General features: G+C 45.7%; 1 protein-coding gene across 1 annotated transcript; it reads left to right on the forward strand.

Moving 5' to 3' along the window:
- Positions 1-13,215: 13,215 nt before the first annotated feature.
- On the forward strand, positions 13,216-24,033 carry LOC117056314 (vomeronasal type-2 receptor 26-like). Its single transcript, XM_033166518.1, has 6 exons — positions 13,216-13,405; positions 14,342-14,462; positions 16,855-17,146; positions 20,950-21,183; positions 22,393-22,519; positions 23,132-24,033. The coding sequence occupies exons 1-6, from the start codon at positions 13,216-13,218 to the stop codon at positions 24,031-24,033; spliced, it is 1,866 nt and encodes a 621-aa protein (XP_033022409.1).
- The last annotated feature ends 3,423 nt before the right edge of the window (positions 24,034-27,456 follow it).

Consider the following 27,456-nt stretch of genomic DNA (forward strand, 5'->3'; position numbering starts at 1 on the left):
GTTAATGACTATCTTCCACTGTTCATTTATTTGTAGTGTTTATGTGGATGGTAAAATGTTTACCGACCAGTGTACGAGCTGCAGCCATAAATAACTCACAGAATGCATATGCAAACACCATCAAAATTTTGCTCTGGAGTTCTTCCTCAGCACACAGTTAAAAACATTTTTTTTCTCAAATTCAGCCTCTTTGCCACATCTGGTTGGCAGCCATTCATTCTCTCACCCCCCCCTACATTCAACAGCAGTCCAGGAATAATTTTAAATAAAGTCCATTCAGCTTTGGTTGCGGGGGAGTCGCAATGGCCTGTTGGCTATGTGAATAAAGTTTGATTTGATTTGATTTGGTTGCCGGGGGGGGGGCATAGTAAAACCTTGTTAAATTCCTTGTTGAGCATAAATCAAAGGCCTCCCCCTCTTTTCTGAAGTAGCCAACAGAATAACATAGCAGCGGCTACACACATCCTTTTCCTTATACAGGGGAAGACAGGGAAAAAGGAGACCATTTGAAAAGCATAAGACATTCCCGGCTGTTGTAAGGATTCTCAGGCTTCAAAGAAAACATTCAGATACCTTCAAAGAGCCAAGCCCAGTCCTTTCGGCAGCTGACTGATTGCAGCCAATTAGCATATGTCGGTCCAGGAGTGCCTCTTGCTTAATGCCAATTGTCCGAATTATGCAGGAACCAACCACAAATCATGCCAGAGACAGAGGCCCGTCCATGGCAGGGACACACTCCCAGGTCGCACCCGCTCTGTCTTTCAAGGTGGCAGACATGGGCTTGAGCGGCACAGTGGGATGCTGTGAGTTCCCCAGACCCGCCTGGAGAACATTGCCAGGATTTTTGCCTCATAAATCCTGGCTTTCCCTTGCCTGAACCTCCTCGCTGCCCGCCATTGAGTTCGTGACGTGGCCGGAAACCCATGGTCTGTTACAATTAATGACACTTTCTCCACATGACTCTTTCTTCTAGGAAGATGAACAGGGCAGCGCATGTGAACCTCATTTCTCTACCTTCACATTATTTAATGCTCCTTAAATTAGGGGTGTCATATGTCCGGAATTGATGTCCAGGGGGAATAAAAAATGACCTTTTTATAACTTTGGGGTTTGTCTTAAAAAAGCTCAACAAGATGGTACTGGAGACAGACAGTCAGGTGGTGCATCCACAGCAGTGACCAGAGGAGGGACAACTGCTGGGAGGAGCGCAGAGAGAAGAAATGCCGTGGTGCACCTGCAGCAGCACAACCGGATGCCTTCATCTGTTAGGTGCTGAAATTTCCCCAAGAACAGCATTTTCTCATACTCTGAACTTAGGGCACATGAGCTACTTGATCGCCACTGCACCACCTAAATGATAAGCAGCATCAACTTCATCATTATTTGGGGCAGGGATAAAAGGGCAACAGGGTGTGTTCTGCATCCTCACTGCAGCTTTTCAAGCCCCCCTTCCATTCACAGCCACTCTATCCAATGCAAGAGTCTGCAACCCAAAGAGAAAACTCAGCCCTCCATGTACTCAGCCAATAAATCTAGGTGGCTTGTAAGAAGCCAGAGTAGAATAAGGAGGGATTGAACTCCTTCACATCAGCTGGTGCAAGGTGTGTGTGTGTGTGTGTGTGTGTGTGCGCGCGCGTCCCACTTTCTGCAGGATTTGGAAGAGCCAGCCATTTCCTAGGTGGGACTCACTGGTGCACCCAAACCAAGCAGGATTGAAAGTTTAATCTTGCTTTCTGCAGGGTTTGGCCATGGCAGCCAGTTCTCAGCAGGAACGGGGGGCATGACATAACCAAGTACAATTGAGTTCCCTGCAAGTCAGTCGATGTTGGGTCTAATCCAGTTTATGACAATTCACCCCCTTTCTGCTCCAACTGAGCCTGCCAGTCTAAGATGAACCCTGACAGCTCTGAAACTGTCCAGCCAGGCAGAAACACTCAGGATTGTATCTAATGCTAGTAGGTCTGCTTAGACCCACTGGAAATAATGCTCATTTTTGGGACTGGGTCTACTCTGAGTATAACTGGCATTGGATACAGCCTGTGAATCAGGACCCATGAGGGTTGTGGGGAGAGTTTCAAGGACCAGATAGAGTCCACTTCCGTCCTTGGGGCTGCTTCCCCAGCCTTGGCCTAATGCATTAAAGCAACAGAATCCAACATTTCATGGCAGATGGTTTTGGTCTTTTGCACATACATAAAGCACTTTCATCATTGTAGGAATGGCCTAGCTGGATTAGAAGACACCATGATCTAGGTTGGCAATCCCTCATAAAAGGATTTTCTGATCTACATTAAATCAAAGTTCCTTTCTGCCTTGGCAAGTGCCTTAGTGTCAAACTGTCTAATTGAATGCTGCTCTTACCATCTGGAGCTTCCTCTCCAAGGGGCATCTCCCCAGAGCAAAAGCCATGTCCAGACCCTGTAATTAGAGATAATTGATGGAGAGCCCTCATAGTCATCACATATGCCATATGCAGTTGCAATTAGGAGCAATTGTCACAGATCCAGCTATCATAATTGTACTTGACATTCAGTATTGCAACTGGTTAGTTTATTTTAAACTTTGCTGTGCAATTTTCTGTCCTGCTTTGTAAACAGTGTTTAGATTTTACATGGTATTAACTGTAACCTGTGTTTATCTGGACACAGTACTTTCCACCTTGTGCCAAATCCCAAAGGGGCAACTCCCCAAAGCACAAGGCAAGGCAAGGCTGTGCAGTTAGTTGTGATTGTCGGGGAGCCAGCAGAAAGCGCAATTAAAGCTGGCAGCCAGCTTTCTAATGATGAAATAAACTTTGGCAAGCAGCTGACAATCGAGTTTCTGCAGAGAAAGAAACCTGCTCTTCTCTCTCTGGGACGCATCTGCTGTCTCTGACGCTTCAGTGCAATCATATCAACATCTCACTGGGGCCAGAAGCTCCCAGGCAGAGCTGATCAACACACACAAGAGGTTTCTCACTCCGCCAGGCAAATATCCTATGTGTATCCCATCACAGTGAACTGCTTAAAATTTGAACACTAAGTTTGGACTTGTCCATTAATGTGGGGCTGTCTCTGAAAAGTATTTGGTAACCGCATCTAGCCTGGGATGCTGTGGTCAAGCTGTGGACCAGGGCCAGTTTCCTGAAGAAGGGGACTCCACTGTTCAAACTATCTCACTGGCTGCCAGTACATTTGCAGGCACAATTCAAAGTGCCCATAATGATAATGTTCTAAGCAGCATAGGACCAGGATTTTGGAAAGACCATCTCCTCCTAGATCAACCTAGTTGCACAATCAACACCCCCCCCTTTTACTGCCATGATTACAAGGTGGTTTTAAAAGGTTAATATTCTGTATTAGGTGATCTTGAGTACACAAGTACAGTATAACACAATCTCACACTTTTAGCTATGACATCAACACTGAACATCTGTGTTCCTTGCAAGACAGCTCTTCAGGATAAAGCACAGATTTACACACCATCACCAAGTAGGATTGCCATCTTTTTACCTGTGTGCCATGTTCTCTGCTTTTCGAAAATCTTCAAATATTGCAGGTGACAATGTTTGTGAAAAACATCACCTGCTGATTTATATAGAGCACACAACTCTGAATGTCATGTTATTACTCTCCTGAGTTAATTGTGGGATTTATAATCTAGGTCTGTGCATGGATTCTGGTCAAATCTAATATTCCAGACAAAATAGGACCAACTTGTATTGAGCTGGGACTTGGCCTGAGTGTGTTGAGGCAGCCCTGTATTGTGCCCACCCAGAGAGAGCGAGGGCTGCCTTGAGGTTGGCAGGTGAGTGACAAACTGGCCAACCCTATTCTTCTTGGCTGCTCCTTCATGCCAGTCATTCTTTGGGCTATATGGCTCTTTATTGCTCCTCCACTTCCAAGCTTTGCCATGTGCACTCGAGCAGAAGAAATAATAGTGGAATACATTGAAGGGTGTCTTATAATGTTTTATTGAGTCCTAGGGTGGTTGGGATTTCTGGCCATTGGCAGATCTATTGAGGCTTTCCTTACCAGGAATATTTAGCCCCAACATATTATAAAACCACAGTAAAATATTAAACATTAAAAACTAATGATAATAATAGGGTGTTGTCAGGCAGTTTCAATGAAGCTCTCTTCTTCGCTCTGGTCACAGCCTTGGTCCTTGGCGTCTTCTCTAAGAACGGGGACACTCCCATTGTCAAAGCCAACAACCGGGACCTCACCTACACTCTGCTCCTTGCCCTGTTGCTCTGCTTCCTCTGCTCCTTGCTCTTCATTGGCCAGCCTCACCCAGTGAGCTGCTCTTTACGACAAACGGCCTTTGGCATCATCTTCTCCATTGCGGTGTCTTGTGTCTTGGCCAAAACCATCACGGTGGTTCTGGCGTTCATGGCCACCAAACCAGGATCCAGGATGAGGAAATGGGTGGGGAAATCTCTGGCCAACTCTCTTCTTCTGGCTTGCTGCTCCCTTCAGGCCACTATTTGTGCTGTTTGGCTCTGTACGGCTCCTCCCTTCCCAGATGTGGACATGAACTCTCTGGCAGAGGAAATCATTGTGGAATGCAACGAAGGCTCTGCCACCATGTTTTATTGTGTCCTGGGGTACCTGGGATTCCTGGCCATTGTCAGCTTCACCATGGCTTTCCTGGCCAGGAAGTTGCCAGACAGTTTCAACGAAGCCAAGTTCATCACTTTTGAAACAACAACAGACAGTCACGGTATCTGTACCTCAGAAAAAATACAAAACCGTGTATATCACTGGAAGAATTGCATAAATATGAAACTAAACTGACAATATCATAATGCAAAGGGCATTTATAAATATTTCATCAGAGGCAAACCTATATATGCTTTAAATCATCAAGGTGCTAGTACAAAGTGCAATTACAAAGTGCAAAAATACAAAGTGCCATATAATGTTCAATATAATGATGAAGATGGTATAGCAAATGTCTATCAGACGCGTAGGTCCATCCTTACAATGTTGGGGAAGGTTATTCAGAGTCCCTCCAACATGTGGGTGTGTTCTCCCGACGGGTGGCTAGCTTCAAACTTCCCGTTTCACCAACAGTTTCTTCAAGGTCTGGACTTTTCTTTGGTAACAACAATACAAACCATCAACTTCAGTACAGATATAAATTCAATTATACAATAAAAATTCAATTATACAATAAAAAATTAATGTACTCACCATCAAATCAGAACAAAGAAAGAAAACATAACTCAGCTATTCGCAGTGCCTCAGACTCCCATCCTTTCAATACAGGTAATGAGGACTCAAAGTATCTCCAAGTTAAATACTTGCAGGCAGGCTAACATTTAAAGGAACAGATTACTATTTGTGCTTGATGTAAATATTTAAAGATATAGCTCCATTCAAAGATCTAAATTCATTGACAACATCAGTACATGATATACAGACTTTAACCACTTCTTAAGAAGGTTATAAAGAAACCTACAAAAATTCTATAAGAATTCTTATATGGTCCGAGCATCAACATTGCTGTCAGGGACTATATGAATATATGATAGATTTATACAATTGTCAGAAAACTAGTATGCAAAAGTTTCCCCAGCTTATAAATAAGGACTGAAATCAATACTGAGATTTAAACCTGTGGGGGCTAAGGACCCAAATCTGTATATCCAATAGGATTCCTTCTGATGTAATTTCTTCTTTAAAACTTCAATGTTTACCTCAGGGATAGAATGCTTATAAATCACAAACCATTGAAAGTCCGTGGGCTTATGGTTCGCCTCAACAAAATGTGAAGTGAGGGGTGCTTCCATGATCTTATTTTGAATACGATTTTTATGCTCCAGTATTTGCATTTTAACTGGTCTTATGGTGCTTCCAAGTCTAAACACAGTAATACATAAGAACATAATGATAATTTGCTGGATCTAGCCCATATGCATTTAGTCCAGCATCCTGTTATCACAGGAGCCAACCAGATTATCGTTAATATTATTATTAACCACAATCAAGTCCAAATGCCGCTTCCACCCTCAATATTGTACATTGAAGGTTCCCAACCCCATTGTGGGGACCTTACATTTCTGGAAGTCCCGGAAAGTGAATGGGCCAGCCTGAGCTTGGGAATGCCGTTGCATGTCAAGGACCCGATCCCTCCCTCGGTGAAATAAGACACAGGACACCATAAGTAAGGTTCAAATGGGAAATAAATGGCCACAACTTTATTGGTTACGGATGTTGAGCGGTATTGGCTTAGGCATTGGATCAGCCGACTATATCAGACTCCAGTACGTAGTGCTGGCAGTCCGGGAAGGGTTAACCACGATGGATGAGCCCCTGCTGCTGCACATCAGCTAGGAACTCACCCTGCGATCACCGGCCTGGGGCGTGCCTGGGGCCCTCACCTTCCACGGCTCCGGACAGTGGCCACGCCCCACCGAACTCCTTTATCGAAGTACCCTTCAGCCCTTTGGGGGGAGGTGATGGCCAGTCCTCCCCCCCCCACCTTTCCAACCTACCCTAAGATCCAATGCCTAACCGCCAGACCAAAGTTGTGACGAATTGCTACGAGGTAGGCGAAAAACCACCAGGCGGAGCCAATTTGCCAAGTGGGAAAATTCCTACCAGGCCCCTCAACGGCGACCAACCGTGGTCCATAGCAGCGTCAATCCTGCCTAGACTATTACCCAAACTAAAGGGAGGGTGGGCCGGGAAAAACGTGACGAAGGGAGCAGGAAGCAAGAGGCTGAGCCCTGGGAGCGTCCTGCTTAAGTGCAGCAGGCACGCCCAAAGCCGCCGCGCCAGTTGGCCGGCGGCCTGGGCACCGCGCCCAGGGCTCAGCCAATCTGTGCCAGGGGATGACCCCATCCCCTGCGCACGTGCAGGGCTCGTGTTACCTGCCTGCAACCCCCCCTCCTTCTTATGGGCGGAAGGGGCATTGCATGTCAAGGACCCGATCCCTCCCTCGGTGAAATAAGACACAGGACACCATAAGTAAGGTTCAAATGGGAAATAAATGGCCACAACTTTATTGGTTACGGATGTTGAGCGGTATTGGCTTAGGCATTGGATCAGCCGACTATATCAGACTCCAGTACGTAGTGCTGGCAGTCCGGGAAGGGTTAACCATGATGGATGAGCCCCTGCTGCTGCACATCAGCTAGGAACTCACCCTGCGATCACCGGCCTGGGGCGTGCCTGGGGCCCTCACCTTCCATGGCTCCGGACAGTGGTCACGCCCCACCGAACTCCTTTATCGAAGTACCCTTCAGCCCTTTGGGGGGAGGTGATGGCCAGTCCTCCCCCCCACCTTTCCAACCTACCCTAAGATCCAATGCCTAACCGCCAATCGAGCCGAAAAGGCTCGCCGCCAATACCCTCACACCCGAAACCAATACCTAATCCCCAGTATTATATCAGCCAGCCAAGTATCATTTCCATCGTCCGACAAGTGCACGCCATCGTTCCGGTATAACCTTTCCTCGCAAAACTTTATCGCAGGGTGCGAGATGACCTGGCCACCCAAAGCCAGCACCCTGCGAGCCACCGCTTTGTCCAATAATTTCCTCGCCCGGTTCACAGCAATCGGGCAGCTGCAGTCGCGCCAAACACGTCTTTCCAGCAAGGAGGACCAAAATATGGTCAGACCAGGGAATGCAACCAACAGTTCATCAAAGTCCTTAAAGATCTTCCACTGAAGATCGACACCCTTCCGATAGGCCAGGTCATTCTCGCCAAGCTGCACCACCAAAACGTCGGGAGGGCCCTCCAAGGCTGCCCTAGACTTCACGGCGTGAAGGAATTCGTCCCAACGCATGCCCCGCCTAGTGATCCAAGTAATGTTGATCCGAGGTGGCAGACCCAAATTGCGACCCAGCCCGCGGCGATAGGCACGATCCCTGGCCCAGTGGACAATGCTGTGGTCCACCATCCAAATACGCACTCGCTGCCCCCCTGAAAGAAAGTATGAGAAGAGAGGACTAAGAGACGAGAACCACACTATTTGGAATTGCGTAGGTAACCTTTGTATGCTTTGGACTTCCACCGACCCAATTCCTTTATTCTTTCGGTTGACAAGCCTAAATGCACAGCTGTGGTGGCTGCTCCGATTCTGAAAGAATGTGCGGCAAATTTTGATGGAGGGAGACCACAGGCAGCGATAGCTTTCCGCAATACTCTAGTAAATTGATGTCTGGACAAAGGAGAACCGTCCTGATGGATCAATAGGGGGCCAGCTGCCGCTGGTCTGAGATCTAGGAAGCGCCTGGCATCCTTGACTGGGCAAGGGCCAATACACCCAGTAGCCGGTAAGCGCATCCAGGCCCCCTTTCCCTGCTGGTCCGTTTTTGACCGGCGAATGAGGACCGAAAGCTCGGTTGCCGTCAAACGCACATCCTCCAGTCTTATTCCCCGATCTGCCTGGCTCTCGCAAACCACCTCGCCGATTCTTAAGGCCCCATAGAAAGAGATTGAGTAGGCTGCTGAAAAGAGGCGTGCTTCATATTTAGACCAGCAAATCTGCCTTAGGAGCTTGTGGATTTTAAGCAGGATATCAAAGGTGATGGGATTCCTCCCATCCGAGCTGGGCGGTTGAAGCCTACGCCATCCTTCCAGAGCTTTGCGCACCAAGAAATCCCCACATGGGTCTGCTGAGTACACTGCCTTACTGAAGAAGGAAATAGCCGCGGAATGGATATTAAGCGTCCTGGCGGCCCTACCCCTTCGCCACAACTGGGCCAAATACTGCAGCACCTCCCGCCTGTTCGGGGGGGAAGATGGCCCCGCCCCAATTTCATTAGCGCGAAAATGCATAAAGTCCGCCCACGCTTTTTTATATGATCTAAATGTGGAGGGGGCGACCGAAGCGGATACTCCCTTCAGGACGTCTCGTTCCCAAGGTTCCATAGGTGGTCCGGGAATGGTTCCGGCAATTGTCGAGCTTCCGGTGCCAATGAGCGGAAGCGACTTGTCTGGAAACGAGATAAAGCATCCGCAACGTCATTATCCAAACCAGGTATAAATTTAGCAGAGAAGCGAATATTTAATGGCAAGCACCGTAATATGAATGAGCGCAGCAGTGCACCGACCCGAGGGGATCTGGAGGATTGCCTTGACAATACCCCTACCACAGCCTGGTTGTCAGTCCAAAAACACACGTGATGGTTCCTGAAATCTTCGGCCCAAAGGTGCACGGCGACTACTAAAGGAAAGAATTCTAAGAAGGTGAGGTCACGTACAATCGGAGTTCCCTGCCAGGAAGAGGGCCATCTCTGGGCGCACCACCTCCCCCGAAAGTAAACACCGAATCCCAGAGAGCCTGCGGCATCCGAGTGAACCTGGAAGTCAGCACGTAGCATCAAGGTGTCCTGCCATATGGATATGCCATTAAATTCCTCCAAGAATTTAACCCAAACCTGTAGGTCCGCTTTGACCCCTTTCCTAAGACGAACCCTATGGTGAGGTTTTCGCAACCCTGCTGAAAGCCTAGCCAGTCTAGCGCAGAAGGGGCGGCCGGGGGAAACTACCCGGCAGGCGAAGTTGAGGTGACCTAGCAAAGATTGAATCTGCCTAAGCGTGACTTTCTTTAGTGGGAGGAACTCCAAGATTAGGTCTTTTAGGGCTGTAATTTTTTCCCAAGGTAGGCGGGATGTCTGGGCAACAGTGTCCAATTCTATTCCCAAATAGGTAATAGTGGAGAATGGCCCTTCCGTTTTGTCCTTTGCCAAAGGTACTCCAATTTCTTTCGTTAGCGCACCGAAGGCCCTCAGAAGGCAGGCGCAGTCTGGACTATTAGCCCCACCCACGAACAGAAAGTCATCGAGATAATGAGTCACGCCCCCCATGCCTGTTCTGAAGCGGAGTGCCCATTCTAAAAAGGTGCTGAAGGTCTCGAAGGCCGAGCAGGCCACCGAGCAACCCATTGGCATGGCTTTATCTATGAAGTATGCTCCCTGAAATCTGAAGCCCAACCACCTGAAATCCTGGGGATGAATAGGTAACAAACGAAACGCTGATTCTATGTCACATTTGGCTAACAGGGCCCCTTTCCCATAAGCCCGGATTAATTTTATGGCCTGATCAAAGGAAGCATACTTCACAGAGCACAGATCGTGAGGAATACCATCATTGACAGAGGATCCCCTGGGGTGAGACAAGTTGTGAATTAGTCTAAATTCCCCGGGGGTCTTTTTTGGAACGATACCTAGCGGAGAAACGTGCAAGCTTTCTATGGGAGGTTCTAGGAAAGGGCCGGCGACCCTCCGAGCCAATATTTCTTTGTCAATTTTCTTTTTCGCAATCTCAGGCATTTCTCTAACTGATTTTTGATTTTGGGGGTTCCCTGAAATTGGGGGTTCCATGACTGGGATCCTAAACCCTTGAGAGAACCCTTCCCACAGATAGCTTGCAGCCTTCCTATCCGGGTAGTGCAGAAGGAGAGATTTTAACGGTGGCAATTTGATAGGGGAAAACGCTATGCCCAGAGAGAGGTTACTGACGGTTTGCTCCTGTTGCCGGGGATGGTCCTGATGCACCACGGGGATTGTAGCTGGCGTTTCCCCTGCCCCCACAAAAGGAATGCCTCCCCTTATAGCATGCTGAAGCTGGGTGGTTGCCCCCGCACTTATCGCAATCATGGGCAAATTTACAGTAGGGTCTCTTACATAACCCGCTGTTGAACTCCCAGCATACCTGGCGGTGGTTGCTTTTCTTGAATTCTTTTTTCCCTGATTTGTAAGTCTCCGGTTGCTTTTTCTCCAAATAGGGGGCGACGTGCTCATTCCAATAGGTGTGGTTCGTCAAGTCCCATCGGGTGGTTGAGAGGAGCGATGCGTTTCTCCGGAATGCCTCGTCATATGTTATGGCGGCTCCCTCCCCCGCCATTGACTGAGCCTTCCTTATCTGGGCCATATAGGCCAGGAGATGCATGGCTCTCTTTGGATAAGCAGCAACCACCACCCCCATGAACACCTGGAACCCATCCAACCAGTTCTCAAATGTCCTCTCGGCCCGGGGTTCCCTATACCTACGTTTGCCATAACTTCGCTTTTTCTCCCCTTTTGCAGCCACTTTTGTAGGTGGAAGGAGGGTGAAGATGTCCACGTAGTCCCCGTTTAATATTTTTGTCCTTTTTTTATTGGACAGATGGTTACCCAAAATTACGTCTGTAGAGACGTAGGTGGACTTTTTTACCTCTGGGACCAGAGCCCCCTCCTTCCACTCCAAAGTGCCATTGAAGGATTTCCTATGAGAGTTGGCCCTTCGCTCATGGGCCCACAGAGGCAAACCCATCAAATCCTCTCCCTCACCCCAATAACCATCTAACGGGGCGTCACTGTCCGAATCAGAGGAAGTACCTGTGTCATCGTCGGAGGACGAAGGCTTGTCTTTCTTTTTCTTGACCGACTTTTTCTTTGGCTTCTTCTTTCCCTGGTCAACGCTCTCAGGGGCAGCCTTGTTTGAAGGACCTGGCTCCTGTGAACTGGCTGCCTGCGAAGCCCCCACCTCTTCTTCAGATGTGGTCTCCGAGGACGCCCTCCTTCTGTTGCTGGGTTGCGTGTCCCGGAAGAAACTGGGGATATCTGGAGAGGCCTGACTAGCAGAACCACTATCCTGGGAAGAACTACCCTCGCCTGCATGTTGTGCGGTGGACGTGGAAGCGGCTGAGGATTGGGACCTCGTTCTCACCTGGTTTGCTGTTTCCCTGCTTGCCTGAGTATTGTTTAAGGAAGAACTAGAGGACCCCGCACCCTCTTGCGAGGTGGCAGCCGTATCCGGGATGACATCTGGTGACCCCTGGGATGGAAGTTCCACTATGGAAGCGTTTGGCTTAATCTGTTGATAGATAGTTTGGAAGCCCGCTAGCAAGCTCTCTAATGCTTGGGGGGATATGGTGACGACAGCCCCCCCTTGAGGCTGGACCCCTTGTGTTTGAGACCCTCCCTTTGCTCTGCGCTTGGAAGGAGGGGCTGTGGCCGCGGCCTGCTGTCTTCTTTTGGGGGCCATATTAACAGCAGGAATTAAACTAAATAAATGCCCAGCTAAACGTACAAAACACTGAACCGAGGCTCAATAAGAACAATGATTGTTAATAAGTAAGTAATGTATATATTTGAAATTGGATAAGACCCTGTATTACGTATTTATTTATTTACTCAATTATTATTATTATTATTGCTTATCTAATTATTATTAATTACTATTACTGCTAATATATACTGGGAAAATGCAGCAGAAGGAGGAGAAAGGGGGCTCAAAACAACGGGAGGGAATCAGTTGATAGAATCAAGAAATCACAATGCCCCCACCACCACAACACCGTAAAGAGGTATGAATTAACTGACGCAATGAATTATAAAAGTAACAGGAGCGAAACGCTCAGTATCAAGAAATAACAGTGCAACACAGTAGCAGCTATATGCGGCCTTGGTTAACACCCCCTAGAACACCGAAAAAAGTTGTTGCAATTTACCGTAAGGAGGTATGAATTAACTGACGCAATGAATTATAAAAGTAACAGGGGCGAGACACTCAGTATCAAGAAACAACAATGCAACACAGTAGCAGAACACAGCAAGCAATACAGAGAGACTTGGGGTAACAACTGCCAGCCGACCCTACAATCACTAAGCAAATCACCTGGAACGTAGTGGGAAAACTATAGGGCGGAAATAAAAATGGCGGAGAGCACGTGGCTGACCTAAAATGGCGGCTCCCCTGTTGCTAAGGCACCCAACACAATAGCCCGAACCAAAAGCTACTGAAAGTACAAGAACAGTCTACTTATCCGACCAGGGAGCTGAGGAGCTGGCCTCACGGAGAGGCAGGGTGGTTATCCTGGAAGGTTCCCCCAAAGCGAGCACGTGGCCGGAGTGCGTAGTTTATTCTTGCGGCCGCGGCAGCAGCCGGAAGCCGGGAGAAGAACAGCTGATGCGCGGCTCTCCGATCAGCTGTGAGGCGGCTCCTGCAGCAGAAGATCCGCGGAAGGGCTTAGGAAGCCTTAAACTGCTCCCCAAAGTTTCAAAAGTGAAGGGGGACCTGCAAAGAGAAGAGAGGAAAGCGCAAAAAAGGGGGGAGCGAAGACTGGCGTTTAAAAACGCCCGAAAGCGATTTCGGGGTGGGGAGTGCTCAGAGGGGGCCGAGGGGCTTCCGGAGCCGAACCAGGACGCAGGAGACCCGGAGCCCTGTGCGATCCCCCGGCTTTGAGAAGCGGCAGCCGGCCAGAGCACGTGGGATCAGCTTCCAGCCGATCGCTATGCCACGAGGATGCCGAGGCAACGAGGACGCCGAAAAACAAACGCTGAAACAATCGCTGACGGCTCCAGCAGCAGCGGAAGCAGCTGTGAGGCGCTCGCTAGGCCACAAGGACGCCCAAACGATCGCCGATGGCTCCGGCGGTAGCGCAGCAGCGGAAACAGCTGAGAGGCGGCTGCTGGCTGGCGCACGTGGGAGCGGCTTCCGGCCGATCGCTAGCGACGGAAACAATGAGAGGCGGCTTTTGCGAAGCGCTGCTGGGCCGGGAAATAGCCTGCAAAGCAAGGATGGCGTTTAAAAACGCCTTTGTGTGTGATTTCAGGGCGGGATGCGGCTCCCCGCAGCCGGCGCCGGAAGCAGGGAGTCGGCTGGAGCCATGATCTTATTTTGAATACGATTTTTATGCTCCAGTATTTGCATTTTAACTGGTCTTATGGTGCTTCCAAGTCTAAACACAGTAATACATAAGAACATAATGATAATTTGCTGGATCTAGCCCATATGCATTTAGTCCAGCATCCTGTTATCACAGGAGCCAACCAGATTATCGTTAATATTATTATTAACCACAATCAAGTCCAAATGCCGCTTCCACCCTCAATATTGTACATTGAAGGTTCCCAACCCCATTGTGGGGACCTTACATTTCTGGAAGTCCCGGAAAGTGAATGGGCCAGCCTGAGCTTGGGAATGCCGTTGGGGCACAACTTTCTTAATGTCCGTGCTGAGGTTATGGACAGGGTTGAGCCTGTATCGAGCTCCATGTGGCATGGGGCTCCCTCTATCTGTACCTCAATGTATTTTTTTCCCATGTTGGAATGAGGCAAATGGTATACCTGACAGTCCATGATTTCTGTCAAGTTGCCTTGGTGTGTTGGACCACGGGGCCTGGGACTCTTGGGTTAGCATCTGCTGCGGGGTGGAGGGCAGGCCAGGCATGGCAAACCCGGGCGATATGTCCCACTTTTCTGCATTGTTGGCACTCTGCTTTGTGGAAACTGCAAGTCCTCTGCTTGTGGCGCTCCCTGCAACTTGTGCAGTTCCCCTCTTCCAGCCAAGGCAGTTGTGGGCGTGTGGCTGGTGTGTGCCGCTGCACTCAGTGCACGTCCTCCCTGTTGGATTCTCAGTCATCAGTGAGGTCTCATGGTGGAACCTCGGTTGGGATGATGAGTTCAGCCAGAACCCTTGTGCAGACCTCTCGGTGGCCTCGGTTGCCAGGGCCTCCACTAGGGCAACCTGGAACATCAGGTCCTGCTTGGCGTAGAGGCGTCGTTGCAGTTCTCGTCCCTCAGACCACCCATGAGGCAGTCATGGAGCATGTTCTCCAGCTCTGTGAAGTTGCAGAGCCAGGTGGCCTGGTGGAGGGAGATCACATATCCAGTTATGTTTTCATAGAATCCTAGAATCCTAGAGTTGGAAGAGACCACAAGGGCCATCCAGTCCAACCCTTTTGCCTCAAGGAGGAACTAGAAGCGGGTGGCGTATCCTTCACAGTCTCCTGAGGCTGGACTGAATGGCATGAAGCTGCTGTTGGTTGCCATTCTGGTTCCTTGAGTCCAGAGCTGGCCTGGATGCACATTGCGAAGCAGTGGTGTGGCTGGTGGACTAAGGTACGGTGCGTAGCAGTCAGCTCAGTGGGATCCCATCCTCGTCGCCATTGAAATATACGCGGAGTTGCGTAGTGATTTCATGCTCTTTATTGCAGCTCGTAAACAGTGGTTGAATTTACCCCCAAACCTCATGCCTTATATGCATTCTTTCCATAATGGGACCCGTGTGAGTGGCTGATTCTGTTCCCTCCTGGAGCCTGAATGGGCTGCTCCTGCAGGCCATTCAGGTTGTTGCATTATAGGATCCTACTGGCCTATTGTTCAAGGATCAAAGCTCAGTACATAACACAAACCATTTCTCTATTTTGTGAGGAAATGTAATACCCTGTATTGCATCTGCAACTGCATTATTCTCTTTCCTCCCTCCCCTGAATTAGGATACACTAGTTGTTGTTGTTGTTGTTGTTGTTGTTGTTGTTGTTGTTGTTGTTGTTGCTGCTGCTGCTGCTGCTGCTGCTGTTACACCCTAAGGCTGAAAATCCTAAAAACCATGACTCTATTGGTGACACATGTGCACTTGAGGAAGATGGTGCATGTGTGATTGAGGACGAGATTTGGAAAAACTAGGGAGCTCCTTCAGATTACTGGTTTGCAGGCGGGCTGCTTGCTTTCCTGTGATTCACCTTTCCCAGTGCACCTCTCAACAAGAAATATGCATGATTATTTTGCTCTTATTATTTTGTCTCACAGAGCACAATGCTCTACGGAGATAACTTTGGAACCAGTAATTATCTCAAACTGATGGATATTATCATCCATCTTGCCAAATCCCATGTCAGAACATGAACACAACCAGTATCAGAGTGTAAAAGCATATATTAAATAAATCCTGTGTCATTCAGAGTTCCACTGAGAAATTCTGAACACACAGGATCTCATTGGTCTGATATTTGGCACTTTCCATTTATGAAAGTAATCCAGAGCCAATAAACTTAATGCAATTCATGGTGGATGAGAGAGAAATCTGCCTTTCTGCATCACTGTTGGTCAAGATGGCAGGAGCATTTCTGCTGCTGCTGCTCCTTCCATTCCTGTGGCTCCAGATGCCTCCAACTGAGTGCAAGGAAGACTCTGAGAGATGCACCGTGACGGATCCTTTCCAGCTTCCATATCAATATTATCAGAGAGGGGGCCTGATCATTGGAGGAATTGTTAATAATTATGCCTATTTATCTGAAGAAATAGATTTCCAGGACCACCCAAGCACAAAGTTTACAGATGAACTTTTGTAAGGAAATAACTCTACCTGTCATAGAGTACACTTCTATATGCTGCTATAGGCTACAACTACACCATACAGCCAAGACATGCTCAGAAAACATTTGACTTCTTTTCCAAGTATGAAGGTTAAAAATACATTTTCTTCTCTTTATATTGTGATCTTGGCATCTTCTTCTGTGTTGCTTTATTCCTCATCTGGAGGTTTCCGACTTCTGCCTCTTCTGCTTCCTCCTCACCTGATCTCATGCTTTATCCTCTTCCTCTATGTTTCCTTTCACACCAAGGATGGATGGTTTGACTTTGAAGAGAACCTGATCCTCACTTTCACAATCACCTTCTTCAATCTGATAGTCACAGATGCTGTCAGTCAGGAATATCACAGATTCTGGATTATATCCAGCTGGAACATTTAAACAATATTGGGTATAATTAACTGAAGTCTTGCAAACTTTTTTGCTCGTAACAAAGTATATAACTGAGGTATGTGCAGTGTAGACCAATAGAAACTAATACCTCTAGGTTTGTCTGATCTATTAATCATAAGAGAGTAACTTGTGTGTGTGTGTGTGTGTGTGTGTGTGTGTGTGTGTGTGTGTGTGTTGCAGGATGTGACTGTTTTGCACAAAACTAAATGCTTTTTAGATGCGATATTCCTAAAGGTGACTGAATACTGAGCATGGATTGCCATTATGAAGTGTTAGGAATGCATATGAGGTTTTTTGCTTCTTTGTATTATTTAATCTTCCGGAATTTGATGGAAAAAGCCGGATAAGATGAATACCTCTGACACATTTCCAACTCTTTTTTAGTTCAACACTGAAGTACTACCAAAATACTCTCTCCCTGGTGTTTGCTGTGAAAGAAATCAATGAGAGCCCCAACATCATCCCGAATATGAGCTTCGGGTTCCACCTCTATGATAGCTTCTTAAATACAAGGATGACTTATCAGAACACCCTGAAACTTATGTCCATCACAGACAGGATTGTCCCCAACTTCAAATGTGACAAGAAAAGAAATGTGATAGCTGTTATTGGAGCTCTTGAGTCTGACATCTCCCTTCACATGACTACGATCTTAGGCATCTACAAGATTCCACAGGTATAATAATAATAATAATAATAATAATAATAATAATAATAAGCAAGAAATGTACTCTGATAAGGAGCCTCAGCTTAAAGCAAGAGCTGTAAGATCTAGGGGAAAGTGAGTTGTTAGTAAGACTAAAGACTCAGCTAGATTGGTAAAGGAAAAGCGTTCTACGTATTTTCATTGTATATGCAATATAAAACTGTGACACCAGATGAAGCTGTGGATTCCCGTCTTTCCCTACCAGATTTCACTGTATGAGTTTACAATGTGTTTTCTCTCATAGAGCACAATGCTCTAAGGATACCAATTTGGAACAAGTAATTATTTCAAATTGCTGGGTTTTATCATCCATCTTGCCAAATCCCTCATACATTCTATTAGGCCATTAACACAAAGTGTATATAAATTAAATACTGTGTCATTCAGAGACCCAGTGAGAAATTCTGAACACACAGGATTTCATGGATCAGATCTTTGGCACATCCCCCTGATCAAAATAACCCAGAGCCATTAAACCTAATGCTATTCATGGTGGATGAGAGAGAAATCTGGCTGACCACTTGGACTTGGAATTCAGGAAGTTCTGGGCAGCCATAGGTTCCTCACTCATGAAATAAAACATATTGTCCAAATACAAAATAGTTTCTGGGCAGACAATCCACCCGCAGTTCCCTTCAGCTGTCCTTCCTTCCAAAGTTGCAGAACTTGCAGGAAGCTGTCAAGATCTTGTGCTCCTTTAGTGGTGTTCTTCACCTTCCCAAGTAGTTGCAATCAAGGTAAGCAAAATATCCTATGGGGAGAGGAGATAATAATCTGAATCTCATCAGGCCTTTTGCAAAAATCTCTTTTATGGCAACAAGAACAAGACAGGCTGCGGTTACAGTGATGGCTGGCAAATGAGTACAGATTTTAATCTCCAGAATACAGATTTTATCTGAAGGAATGCTACCCAATGAAAATAGGTTTATAGGGAATCTTTATTTACATCAGCTTCCTCATGTGGATGTGGCATATGTTACTGTTGTTAACTTTGCTGTCTGGTCCTTGACCACAATAAAGATTGATGGATTGACTGATTGATTGACTGATCTATGGGGAGTTGAAAAATATTCAACCACTTTAGAAGAAAATGAAGAAAATGAATATTCGTCAAATAGCTGATGCTTTCCATGAAATTAGATGACATTATCCAGCTCCTTACTGAAAAAACGAAGTAGTAAATCAAAGGGGTAATTCTGGGAGGAAAATGACAATATTGTTGGCCTTAGGAAACAAAGGATTGGAGTATTTCATCCTCATAGATCTAATACCATTTAAGAGCTATTTCATTTTCTACATAACTTCACAGTAAATGATAAAGCTGACCAAGATGTTGTCATTGATGAATAAAGAATTAAGTGGTTTTATGTTATAACACCTCTAAAACAAGGAATTTGTGCTTGCATTCATTCAAATTCCTCTGATATACAAAACTAAATAATCTATTTTTACGTTCAATAAATTCCCATGAGTTCCACTTCAGGCAGTTATGTGTGATGAATTCAAACTGTTTGCTATAACTCTTCCATTATTGTGAGATTGATTTCTTCCTTAGATTGCTTATTGCATATTAGCTCCAGTGAGGAGGACTGAGTTTCAGCTCCAAACCTTCTTCCGGACGGTTCCCAATGAGAAATATCAATATGCAGGGATTGTCAAGCTCCTTCTACATTTCCAATGGACGTGGGTCGGACTTGTTGCATCAGATGATGAGAATGGAGAGAAATTTATGCAAATCTTAGTGCCAATGCTTTCCCAGCATGGAGTCTGCACAGCCTTCAAGGAAAAAGTACCATCCTTATCTCAAGGGATGGATCATTTCAGTTCATTGGAACTCATTCGGGATAAGTTCTCTTCCCTGATGGTCTCAGCAGTCAATATATTGGTTCTATGTGCAGAACCTCAGACCATTGCAGTTGTGAAGTGGCTGCAATATTTCTTTTCATTAGATGAAGATATTGCAGAGAATTGTAAGGGCAGAGTGTGGATTTTCACAGCACAATGGACCTTCTCATCAGAAGCAATGCAAAGGTATTATGATATTCAAGTCTTTGATGGAGCTCTGTCTTTTGCAATTCACACAGAAAAAGTCCAGGGATTTAAAGAATTCCTTCAAACCCTAAACCCCAACTCCCCAAATGGAGATGGGTTCCTCCAGACTTTTTGGGAACAGACATTCAACTGTTTATTTTCTGTTTCCAATGAGCCCAATGAAAGCAGAGACACATGCTCTGGCAAAGAGAGTCTGGAGAGCCTTCCTGGGCATATTTTTGAAATGACCATGACTGGTCAAAGTTACAGTACCTATAATGCGGTTTATGCCATTGCATATACTTTGCACAAGATTCTCTCATGCAGACCAAAACATAGAAGGATGGCAGGCAGAGGTGGACTTGATCCTCCCAGACTGCAACCTTGGCGGGTAAGATTTCATATTCAGAATAAATCTTTGCTTGGGGCTAATCTAATGGGTGATGGCACACAGGTCATAGAATGAAAAACACATTTTACAACATTTGCTTTTACCTCACCAAACAAATGTTCTTTTCAGTGCTTCCCTGTTTTCCCTTGCCTTCAAGTTGGAGCCAGAATCAATATATTCCCTGTCCTTCCCCTTCAAGTTGCAGAGGTGGAAGTATCTCCTCCTTCACTTCCTCACACAAAAATGTCACCTCTTCGTAGAACTCAACAATGTTGCGGAAGGAGCTGCATGTTCTGCTGTCCTATGTGTTTGTGATGCTGATATGTCAGGAGCGGTGAATGAAGAGGCATGTTAAAGTGGAACTCATAATATCAGAAAGATTGTATGTTTTTATCCAGGAAGAACCTCTTCAGTACTTCTCTTGGGCAACACGTCACCATTTGACATTGCACAAACCAACGATGTTTGTCACTCAGCACCCTATTATAAACCTTACCATTACCTGCTCTCTATTTATTTTCTCCCTCCCCCCTGCCCTCCCAGAAGGTCTCCCTTTCTTACCAGTCTCTCAGAAGGTCCACGGAGGGCCCTGGGTGTGCAGCCCTCCCCCTTGCTTGCTGGGCTCTGGGAAGGAGGCATGCGGGCACTTCCCTCAAAAGCCAGGTGGGCAAGGCAGTGCAATCCATACCAGCCTCAGGGAAGGAGACACAAGGTCTCTCTGTGTGTCCCAGAGAGCCAGTGTGGTGTAGTGGTTAAGAGCGGTAGACTTGTAATCTGGGGAACCGGGTTCGTGTCTCCACTCCTCCACATGCAGCTGCTGGGTGACCTTGGGCTAGTTACACTTCTTTGAAGTCTCTCAGCCCCACTCACCTCACAGAGTGTTTGTTGTGGGGGAGGAAGGGAAAGGAGAATGTTAGCCGCTTTGAGACTCCTTCGGGTAGTGAAAAGCGGGATATCAAATCCAAACTCCTCCTCCTCTTCTTCTTCTTCTTCTTCTTCTTCTTCTTCTTCTTCTTCTTCCCAGAAGCCAGGAAAGAAGGTGCCCCCTTGCTTCCTAGGCTGTGGGGAGGTCATGACAGGGCTCTGAGATCATCCCTGGGTCCTCTGGCAAGCTAGAGTGCAGTTCCAGGGGTTGCTGACTTTGAATGATTTTGCCTTTGCACATGGACCATCAGAAAGGAAGACACACTTAAGTGGCAGGTCAACTGTACTTTCTAGAAATCCATATGTTCTCCATTTTTTACTCCTTTCCATTGAGTGACATATATGTATGATAATTTTTCCTTTCTAAAACCAATAAAGCTTCTCCCTTCTTTACTTTTTGAACTTTGCCCTGTTTTATCCTGTCTAGCTTCCCTCTTTTCTGAGGAGTATCTCCTTCAACAACAGTGCTGGGGACTTGGTGTCTTTTGATGAGAATGGGGAATTGGCAGCTGGATTTGATGTTCTGAACTGGGTTACTTTCCCCAACCAAACCTTCTTGAGAGTGAAAGTAGGAAAGATAGAACCGCAGGAATCGCACGATGTCGACTTCACCATGGATGAAGAAGCCATCACATGGCACAAAGCATTCAATCAGGTTGAAGCATTTCTTTAATATTAAGAATACAGATACAAGAATAAGGTGGTCCAATATTAATAAAATTCTTATGGCCAGTTAATGCACGAAGGGGTTCCTACAATAAAGGAAACTCTACTGCCAGGTTTAGCTATGTCACATTAATGTAGGAGTAAAGGTAAAGGGAAGTCAAAGGACCCCTGGATGGTTAAGTCCAGTCAAAGGCTATGACAAATGGCAGAGCACACGGAAACACCATTTACCTTCCCACCATAGTGGTAGCTATTTATCGACTTGCACTGGGATGCTTTCAAATTGCTAAGTTGGCAGGATCTGGGACAGAGCAGCCGGAGCGCACTCCATTGAGTGGATTCGAACCTCCAACCTTCCAATGAACAAGCCCAAGTGGCTCAGTGGTTTAGACCACAGGACCACCCAAGTTCCTAATGTAGGAGTAAATCCTATGGAACCAAGCAAGATTTATTTCTCAGAAGACAAGGGGAGATTAGTTCTCCATTTGTGTTGAAGGAAGAGTGCCTTGTAGTGTTACTCTGAGCCTAATCATGTATATGCTTCCCATTTTGCCTTCTCTGCCAACTCCCTGTATTTCAGAGACAGCAGTCTTTACCTGTCCTCTTTCCATCCACTATCTTATACAGGTGAAATATTCAGTTTCACTTCTGCTTCACTCCCAATATTTACATTAAAATTTATTCACACATACACTGCTTTTGTGAAATAACATAAATCTGCCAAATGCTTGTCAGCATTTCACTCTCCCATTGCTGGATGTGTGATTGTTATATTGCATGTCTGTTTTTACTTTCCAAACTTGGAAAGTGTGAGAACAGAAGTCAGTATTTTCTCATGCGCTGCATTGTACTTTTTTACTTACTTTCTCTCTCTCTCTTGGAGAAGATGTGAGAGGACGCCATGATTGCTTTGTCCTGTATATATTGCTTAATAAATTACTTAAAATGCACACACCTCAGCTCCACATTGTTTCTGCTATACTCTGCTGATTGAGTGCGCGCATAGCTTCTGATATGTGTCGCTGGTGTGCCAGGACTGAAGATTTATGGACGTCCCGGGCTGCTCTTCATCAGGAAGATGCCTCAATCTGGGGGCTGCGTGTGCCCCCCAGGTGTGTTCCACCAATGCTCTTGTCTCATTGGTTCAAACTGTATTCTTCACCATGCAAAAGGGAGCTTCCTCTTCTCCTCTCTTTCTGACCAGGTGCTGCCCCTTGGATTGTGTAATGATCGGTGCCAGCCAGGATACAGCCGGAAAAAGAAGGAGGGGCTGCCATTTTGTTGTTATGACTGTGCTTCATGTCCAGATGGGATGATTTCAAATCAAACGGGTAGGAGACATCATCTGCTCTTTTATACAATGCTTCCTTGTCTATTTCAACAGTTTCCTCTTATTGGCGGTTCAGGACTCACTCCTAAATAGAACAGCAGTTGCACTCAGATCTGGAAGAAAGAAGACGGACACAGAGAGTTGGGCAAACTAGAGCCACAACTTTAACCTTTCCACAGTAGATCTGTGGAAATAGGTATGGATCATGTCCTGTGTTCTCTGCCTGTTCCCCTCCTGCCACAAATTGTGGAGTCAGTGAAGACATGACTAATCCTCCATCCCCAGATTTTAGGGGTGAGAGCCAGAAACAAAAAATCACATTCTGCTGCTCCAAGATATTAATACTTTGCTTCCTAAATTCATGGTGACTTGATTGATACCACCTATATGGTTTATGCATTTTATTAGTTTCCACTTATCTCTGATACTTGTTTCTAACTAATTAATGGCTCAGAATTGTGATTTGGGGGCAGAACAATGTTTCTTTCAAAGGAAATATGAGATACCATTGGAGATGGAGGAACCTATTTCATTACAAAGAATGAAACATGACTGAAGAAAAAGGTTGCCTTGTATGTAGCAACTCATATATCATTAATCTGATTTTCTGTAGATATGGATAATTGTTTCAAATGCCAAGAAGGTCAGTTTCCAAACCACAACAGAGATCAATGCATTCCCAAGAGACAAAATTTTCTTTCCTACGCAGAGCCTTTGGGATTCGCACTAGCTGCCTTAGCTCTGCTCTTTGCTCTGGTCACAGCCTTGGTCCTTGGCGTCTTCTCTAAGAACGGGGACACTCCCATTGTCAAAGCCAACAACCGGGACCTCACCTACACTCTGCTCCTTGCCCTGTTGCTCTGCTTCCTCTGCTCCTTGCTCTTCATTGGCCAGCCTCACCCAGTGAGCTGCTCTTTACGACAAACGGCCTTTGGCATCATCTTCTCCATTGCGGTGTCTTGTGTCTTGGCCAAAACCATCACGGTGGTTCTGGCCTTCATGGCCACCAAACCAGGATCCAGGATGAGGAAATGGGTGGGGAAATCTCTGGCCAACTCTCTTCTTCTGGCTTGCTGCTCCCTTCAGGCCACTATTTGTGCTGTTTGGCTCTGTACGGCTCCTCCCTTCCCAGATGTGGACATGAACTCTCTGGCGGAGGAAATCATCGTGGAATGCAACGAAGGCTCTGCCACCATGTTTTATTGTGTTCTGGGGTACCTGGGATTCCTGGCCATTGTCAGCTTCACGGTCGCTTTCCTGGCCAGGAAGTTGCCAGACAGTTTCAACGAAGCCAAGTTCATCACTTTCAGCATGTTGGTGTTCTGCAGCGTTTGGCTGTCCTTTGTTCCCTCTTATCTGAGCACCAAAGGAAAGCAGATGGTGGCTGTGGAGATCTTCTGCATCTTGGCCTCCAGTGCAGGCTTGCTCGCTTGCATCTTCTTCCCCAAATTGTACATAATCCTTCTGAGGCCCGACTTGAACAGCAAAGAACACTTGATTCGGAGGAGCAAATAAGACTGAACTTGCATTGATGCCTTTAATTGTTGCATTGTTATAAAATGCAGACATTTGTTGGAATAGACGTGACCAAGGAAATGTCTTGTGTGTCCCAATTCTTATCTTTTTCATAATCAGTTTTCTCTCTCCTCTCTTGTCACTATCTAATTACATACAGCATTTTTCACAATCTGTGCTCAAAATGGTTCACACAAAAATCTAAGTCTAAACACAGTAAAACTTAAGAACATTTACACGTAGGTAGCCATGTTTGTTAGCCATAGTCAAAACAAAAGTGAAAAATAAAGAATAAAAAAATTCCTTCCAGTAGCACCTTAGATACCAACTAAGTTTGTTCTTTGTATGAGCTTTCCTGTGCAGGAATCTGAAGAAGTTTGCATGCACACGAAAGCTCATACCCAGAACAAATTCTCTAAGGTGCTACTGGAAGGAATGTTGTTTGTTTGTTTGTTTGTTTTGACATAAGAACATTGGGAGGACTTGACACATTTAGTCCAGCATCCCAATTCTCACAGGGGCCAATCAGATTATCTTTAATATTATTATTTATTCAAGTTGTATACCACCCTTCATTTGTTGTTGTTGTTGTTGTTGTTGTTGTTGTTGTTGTTGTTGTTACCCGCCCAACTGATTGGGTTGCCCCAGCCTCTCTTGGTGGCTTGCAGCATTTTAAAAAACATAATAAAACATTGCATACTAGAAGGCTTCCCGATACTGGGCTGCTTTCAGATGTCTTCTAAAGGTTATATAACCATTCATCTCCTTGACATCTGATGGGAGGGCGTTCCCCAGGGAAGGTGCCACTACCAAGAAGGCCCTCTGCCTGCTTCCTGGTAACCTCACTTCTCGCAGTGTGAGGGACTGGGCAGAGGAGGAATGGTGGAGACTGCCCCTCCAGCCTGACTCTTCCAGGGAGGAGGAAGAGGAAGACAGTTTAGAGTTACAACAGAGGTTTGATGGAGGCCATAAAGGATGGGAAAAAGAGGACGGTAAGAAACATTCCTTTGTCTTTGTATATTCTTTCTCAACGCAGCTATTCCCACAAAGTCCTATATGAAGCACAATGCAGAGCAGATAAGGTAACCAGACAAAATCTTCTAGCACCAACTTTAAGAAGTCAAGGGGATAATTGAATTGTTTCCATGCTGCAATACACTCCTTGCGCCCCATCCATAAAAGCAATTATATACAAACATTGGCTCCTTGTTTCTAATGTTCCTGGATGCCAGAAACCACCACTTTTCGGTTTAAAAAGAACCAAATCTCTTAGAGGTTTTGTAATTTCTCTGTCTCCTGAGAAATCTCTATTTGGGACAAGAAGCTACAGTTAGAACTGGATATGGAATAACTGATTGGTTCAAAATTGGGAAAGGAGTACGACAAGGCTGTATATTGTCTCCCTGCTTATTTAACTTATATGCAGAATTCATCATGCGAAAGGCTGGGCTGGATGAATCCCAAACCGGAATTAAGATTGCCGGAAAAAATATCAACAACCTCAGATATGCTGATGATACAACCTTGATGGCAGAAAGTGAGGAGGAATTGAAGAACCTTTTAATGAGGGTGAAAGAGGAAAGCGCAAAATATGGTCTGAAGCTCAACATCAAAAAAACTAAGATCATGGCCACTGGTCCCATCACCTCCTGGCAAATAGAAGGGGAAGAAATGGAGGCAGTGAGAGATTTCACTTTCTTGGGTTCCATGATCACTGCAGATGGTGACAGCAGTCACGAAATTAGAAGACGCCTGCTTCTTGGGAGAAAAGCAATGACAAACCTAGACAGCATCTTAAAAAGCAAAGACATCACCTTGCCGACAAAGGTCCGTATAGTTAAAGCTATGGTTTTCCCAGTAGTAATGTACGGAAGTGAGAGCTGGACCATCAAGAAGGCTGATCGCCGAAGAATTGATGCTTTTGAATTATGGTGCTGGAGGAGACTCTTGAGAGTCCCATGGACTGCAAGAAGATCAAACCTATCCATTCTCAAGGAAATCGGCCCTGAGTGCTCACTAGAAGGACAGATCCTGAAGTTGAGGCTCCAGTACTTTGGCCACCTCATGAGAAGAGAAGACTGCCTGGAAAAGACCCTGATGTTGGGAAAGATGGAGGGCACAAGGAGAAGGGGACGACAAAGGATGAGATGGTTGGACAGTATTCTCGAAGCTACTAACATGAGTTTGGCCAAACTGCGGGAGGCAGTGAAGGATAGGCGTGCCTGGCGTGCTCTGGTCCATGGGGTCACGAAGAGTCGGACACGACTGAACGACTGAACAACAACAACAAAATACAAAAAACTGCATTTATGCATGGATATGCCCTTGCAAAATAATGTATATTGGGAAATGCTCCAGGCAATTAAAACTTAGGATTAATGAACATTGATCTAGAATACATAACAAAATCGTGGAAGCACCACTGGTAGAACATTACATGCAATATAAACACACAGAAGATGACTTCTTGTTTTTTGTTATTTGGAAGTTATCCCCAGATTGTTTTCATTGCAAGAATATTGACAAACGTTTGCTACTACGAGAGACTAAATTCATTAATATTTTTAATACTATCTCCCCCCGAGGTCTAAATAACAATCAAGACTTTACTTCCTTTCTGTAATCTGCTATATTCCTCACTGTATCTTTAAGATAGATTTTGTATCACTGCCTCTTTAAATCTTCATTAGAACACACCCAAATTCCTTCTTATATATTGTATATTCTGGCGTATAAGACTACTTTTTAATCCAGGAAAATCTTCTCAAAAGTCGGGGGTCGTCTTATACGCCGGGTGGAGAATCTGTGGTCAAGTATATCTCAAACTCTATATTTTAACTGGAAAACTTGGGGGTCATCTTATACGCCCAGTCGTCTTATACGCCGGAAAATATGGTATTACAAACACACTCTTGGTCATCTAACTTTGACCTACCAGTACACGTTGACTCCAAGACTATCTGGCAAGAATACATTCTGATTGTTATATTTTCCTATATATGCAAAAGAATCTTTTAGATAGTGATGCATATATGTCTGTATGATAATTCAGCATGCTTAGGGGGTCTCTAATGAATGTATATTTAACTTATTCCAGCTGAAGAATTTTCAAAACAGCGTCCTGTCCTGGTGTATATACTTCATCTAATGTATAAACTTCTATAAAGAAATCCACCTACAGAACAGATTATTCGAAACAATCGTATCATTTGAACTACTATCCAGTATTATTTTACTTCTGTGGCTTGAGTTCTTGTCCTTCTACCATTTTCGTGTGAGCTTCAATCAAGAACTCCAACTTCTTTACTTATTTGTATATTCTTGGGCAACCAGCCCAGAATTGCTGACAGCTGCCTGACATGCAGTGAGGGAACTGCCAGAAGGCTGTCAGAGCTGGACCTCAATGTCCAGGCTGAACGATGG

Source organism: Lacerta agilis, chromosome 13 (genome assembly GCF_009819535.1).
Source record: "Lacerta agilis isolate rLacAgi1 chromosome 13, rLacAgi1.pri, whole genome shotgun sequence".
NCBI lineage: Eukaryota > Metazoa > Chordata > Lepidosauria > Squamata > Lacertidae > Lacerta > Lacerta agilis.

What these genes read in the sequence shown, in the direction of transcription:
- LOC117056314 (XM_033166518.1), top strand. Translation starts at nt 13,216, where the DNA reads ATGCCACGAGGATGCCGAGGCAACGAGGACGCCGAAAAACAAACGCTG. An exon ending in AGGGCAACCTGGAACATCAG is followed by an intron (nt 14,463 to 16,854) that starts GTCCTGCTTGGC and finishes ACTCTTTTTTAG; the next exon opens with TTCAACACTGAAGTACTACC. An exon ending in GATGATTTCAAATCAAACGG is followed by an intron (nt 22,520 to 23,131) that starts GTAGGAGACATC and finishes GATTTTCTGTAG; the next exon opens with ATATGGATAATTGTTTCAAA.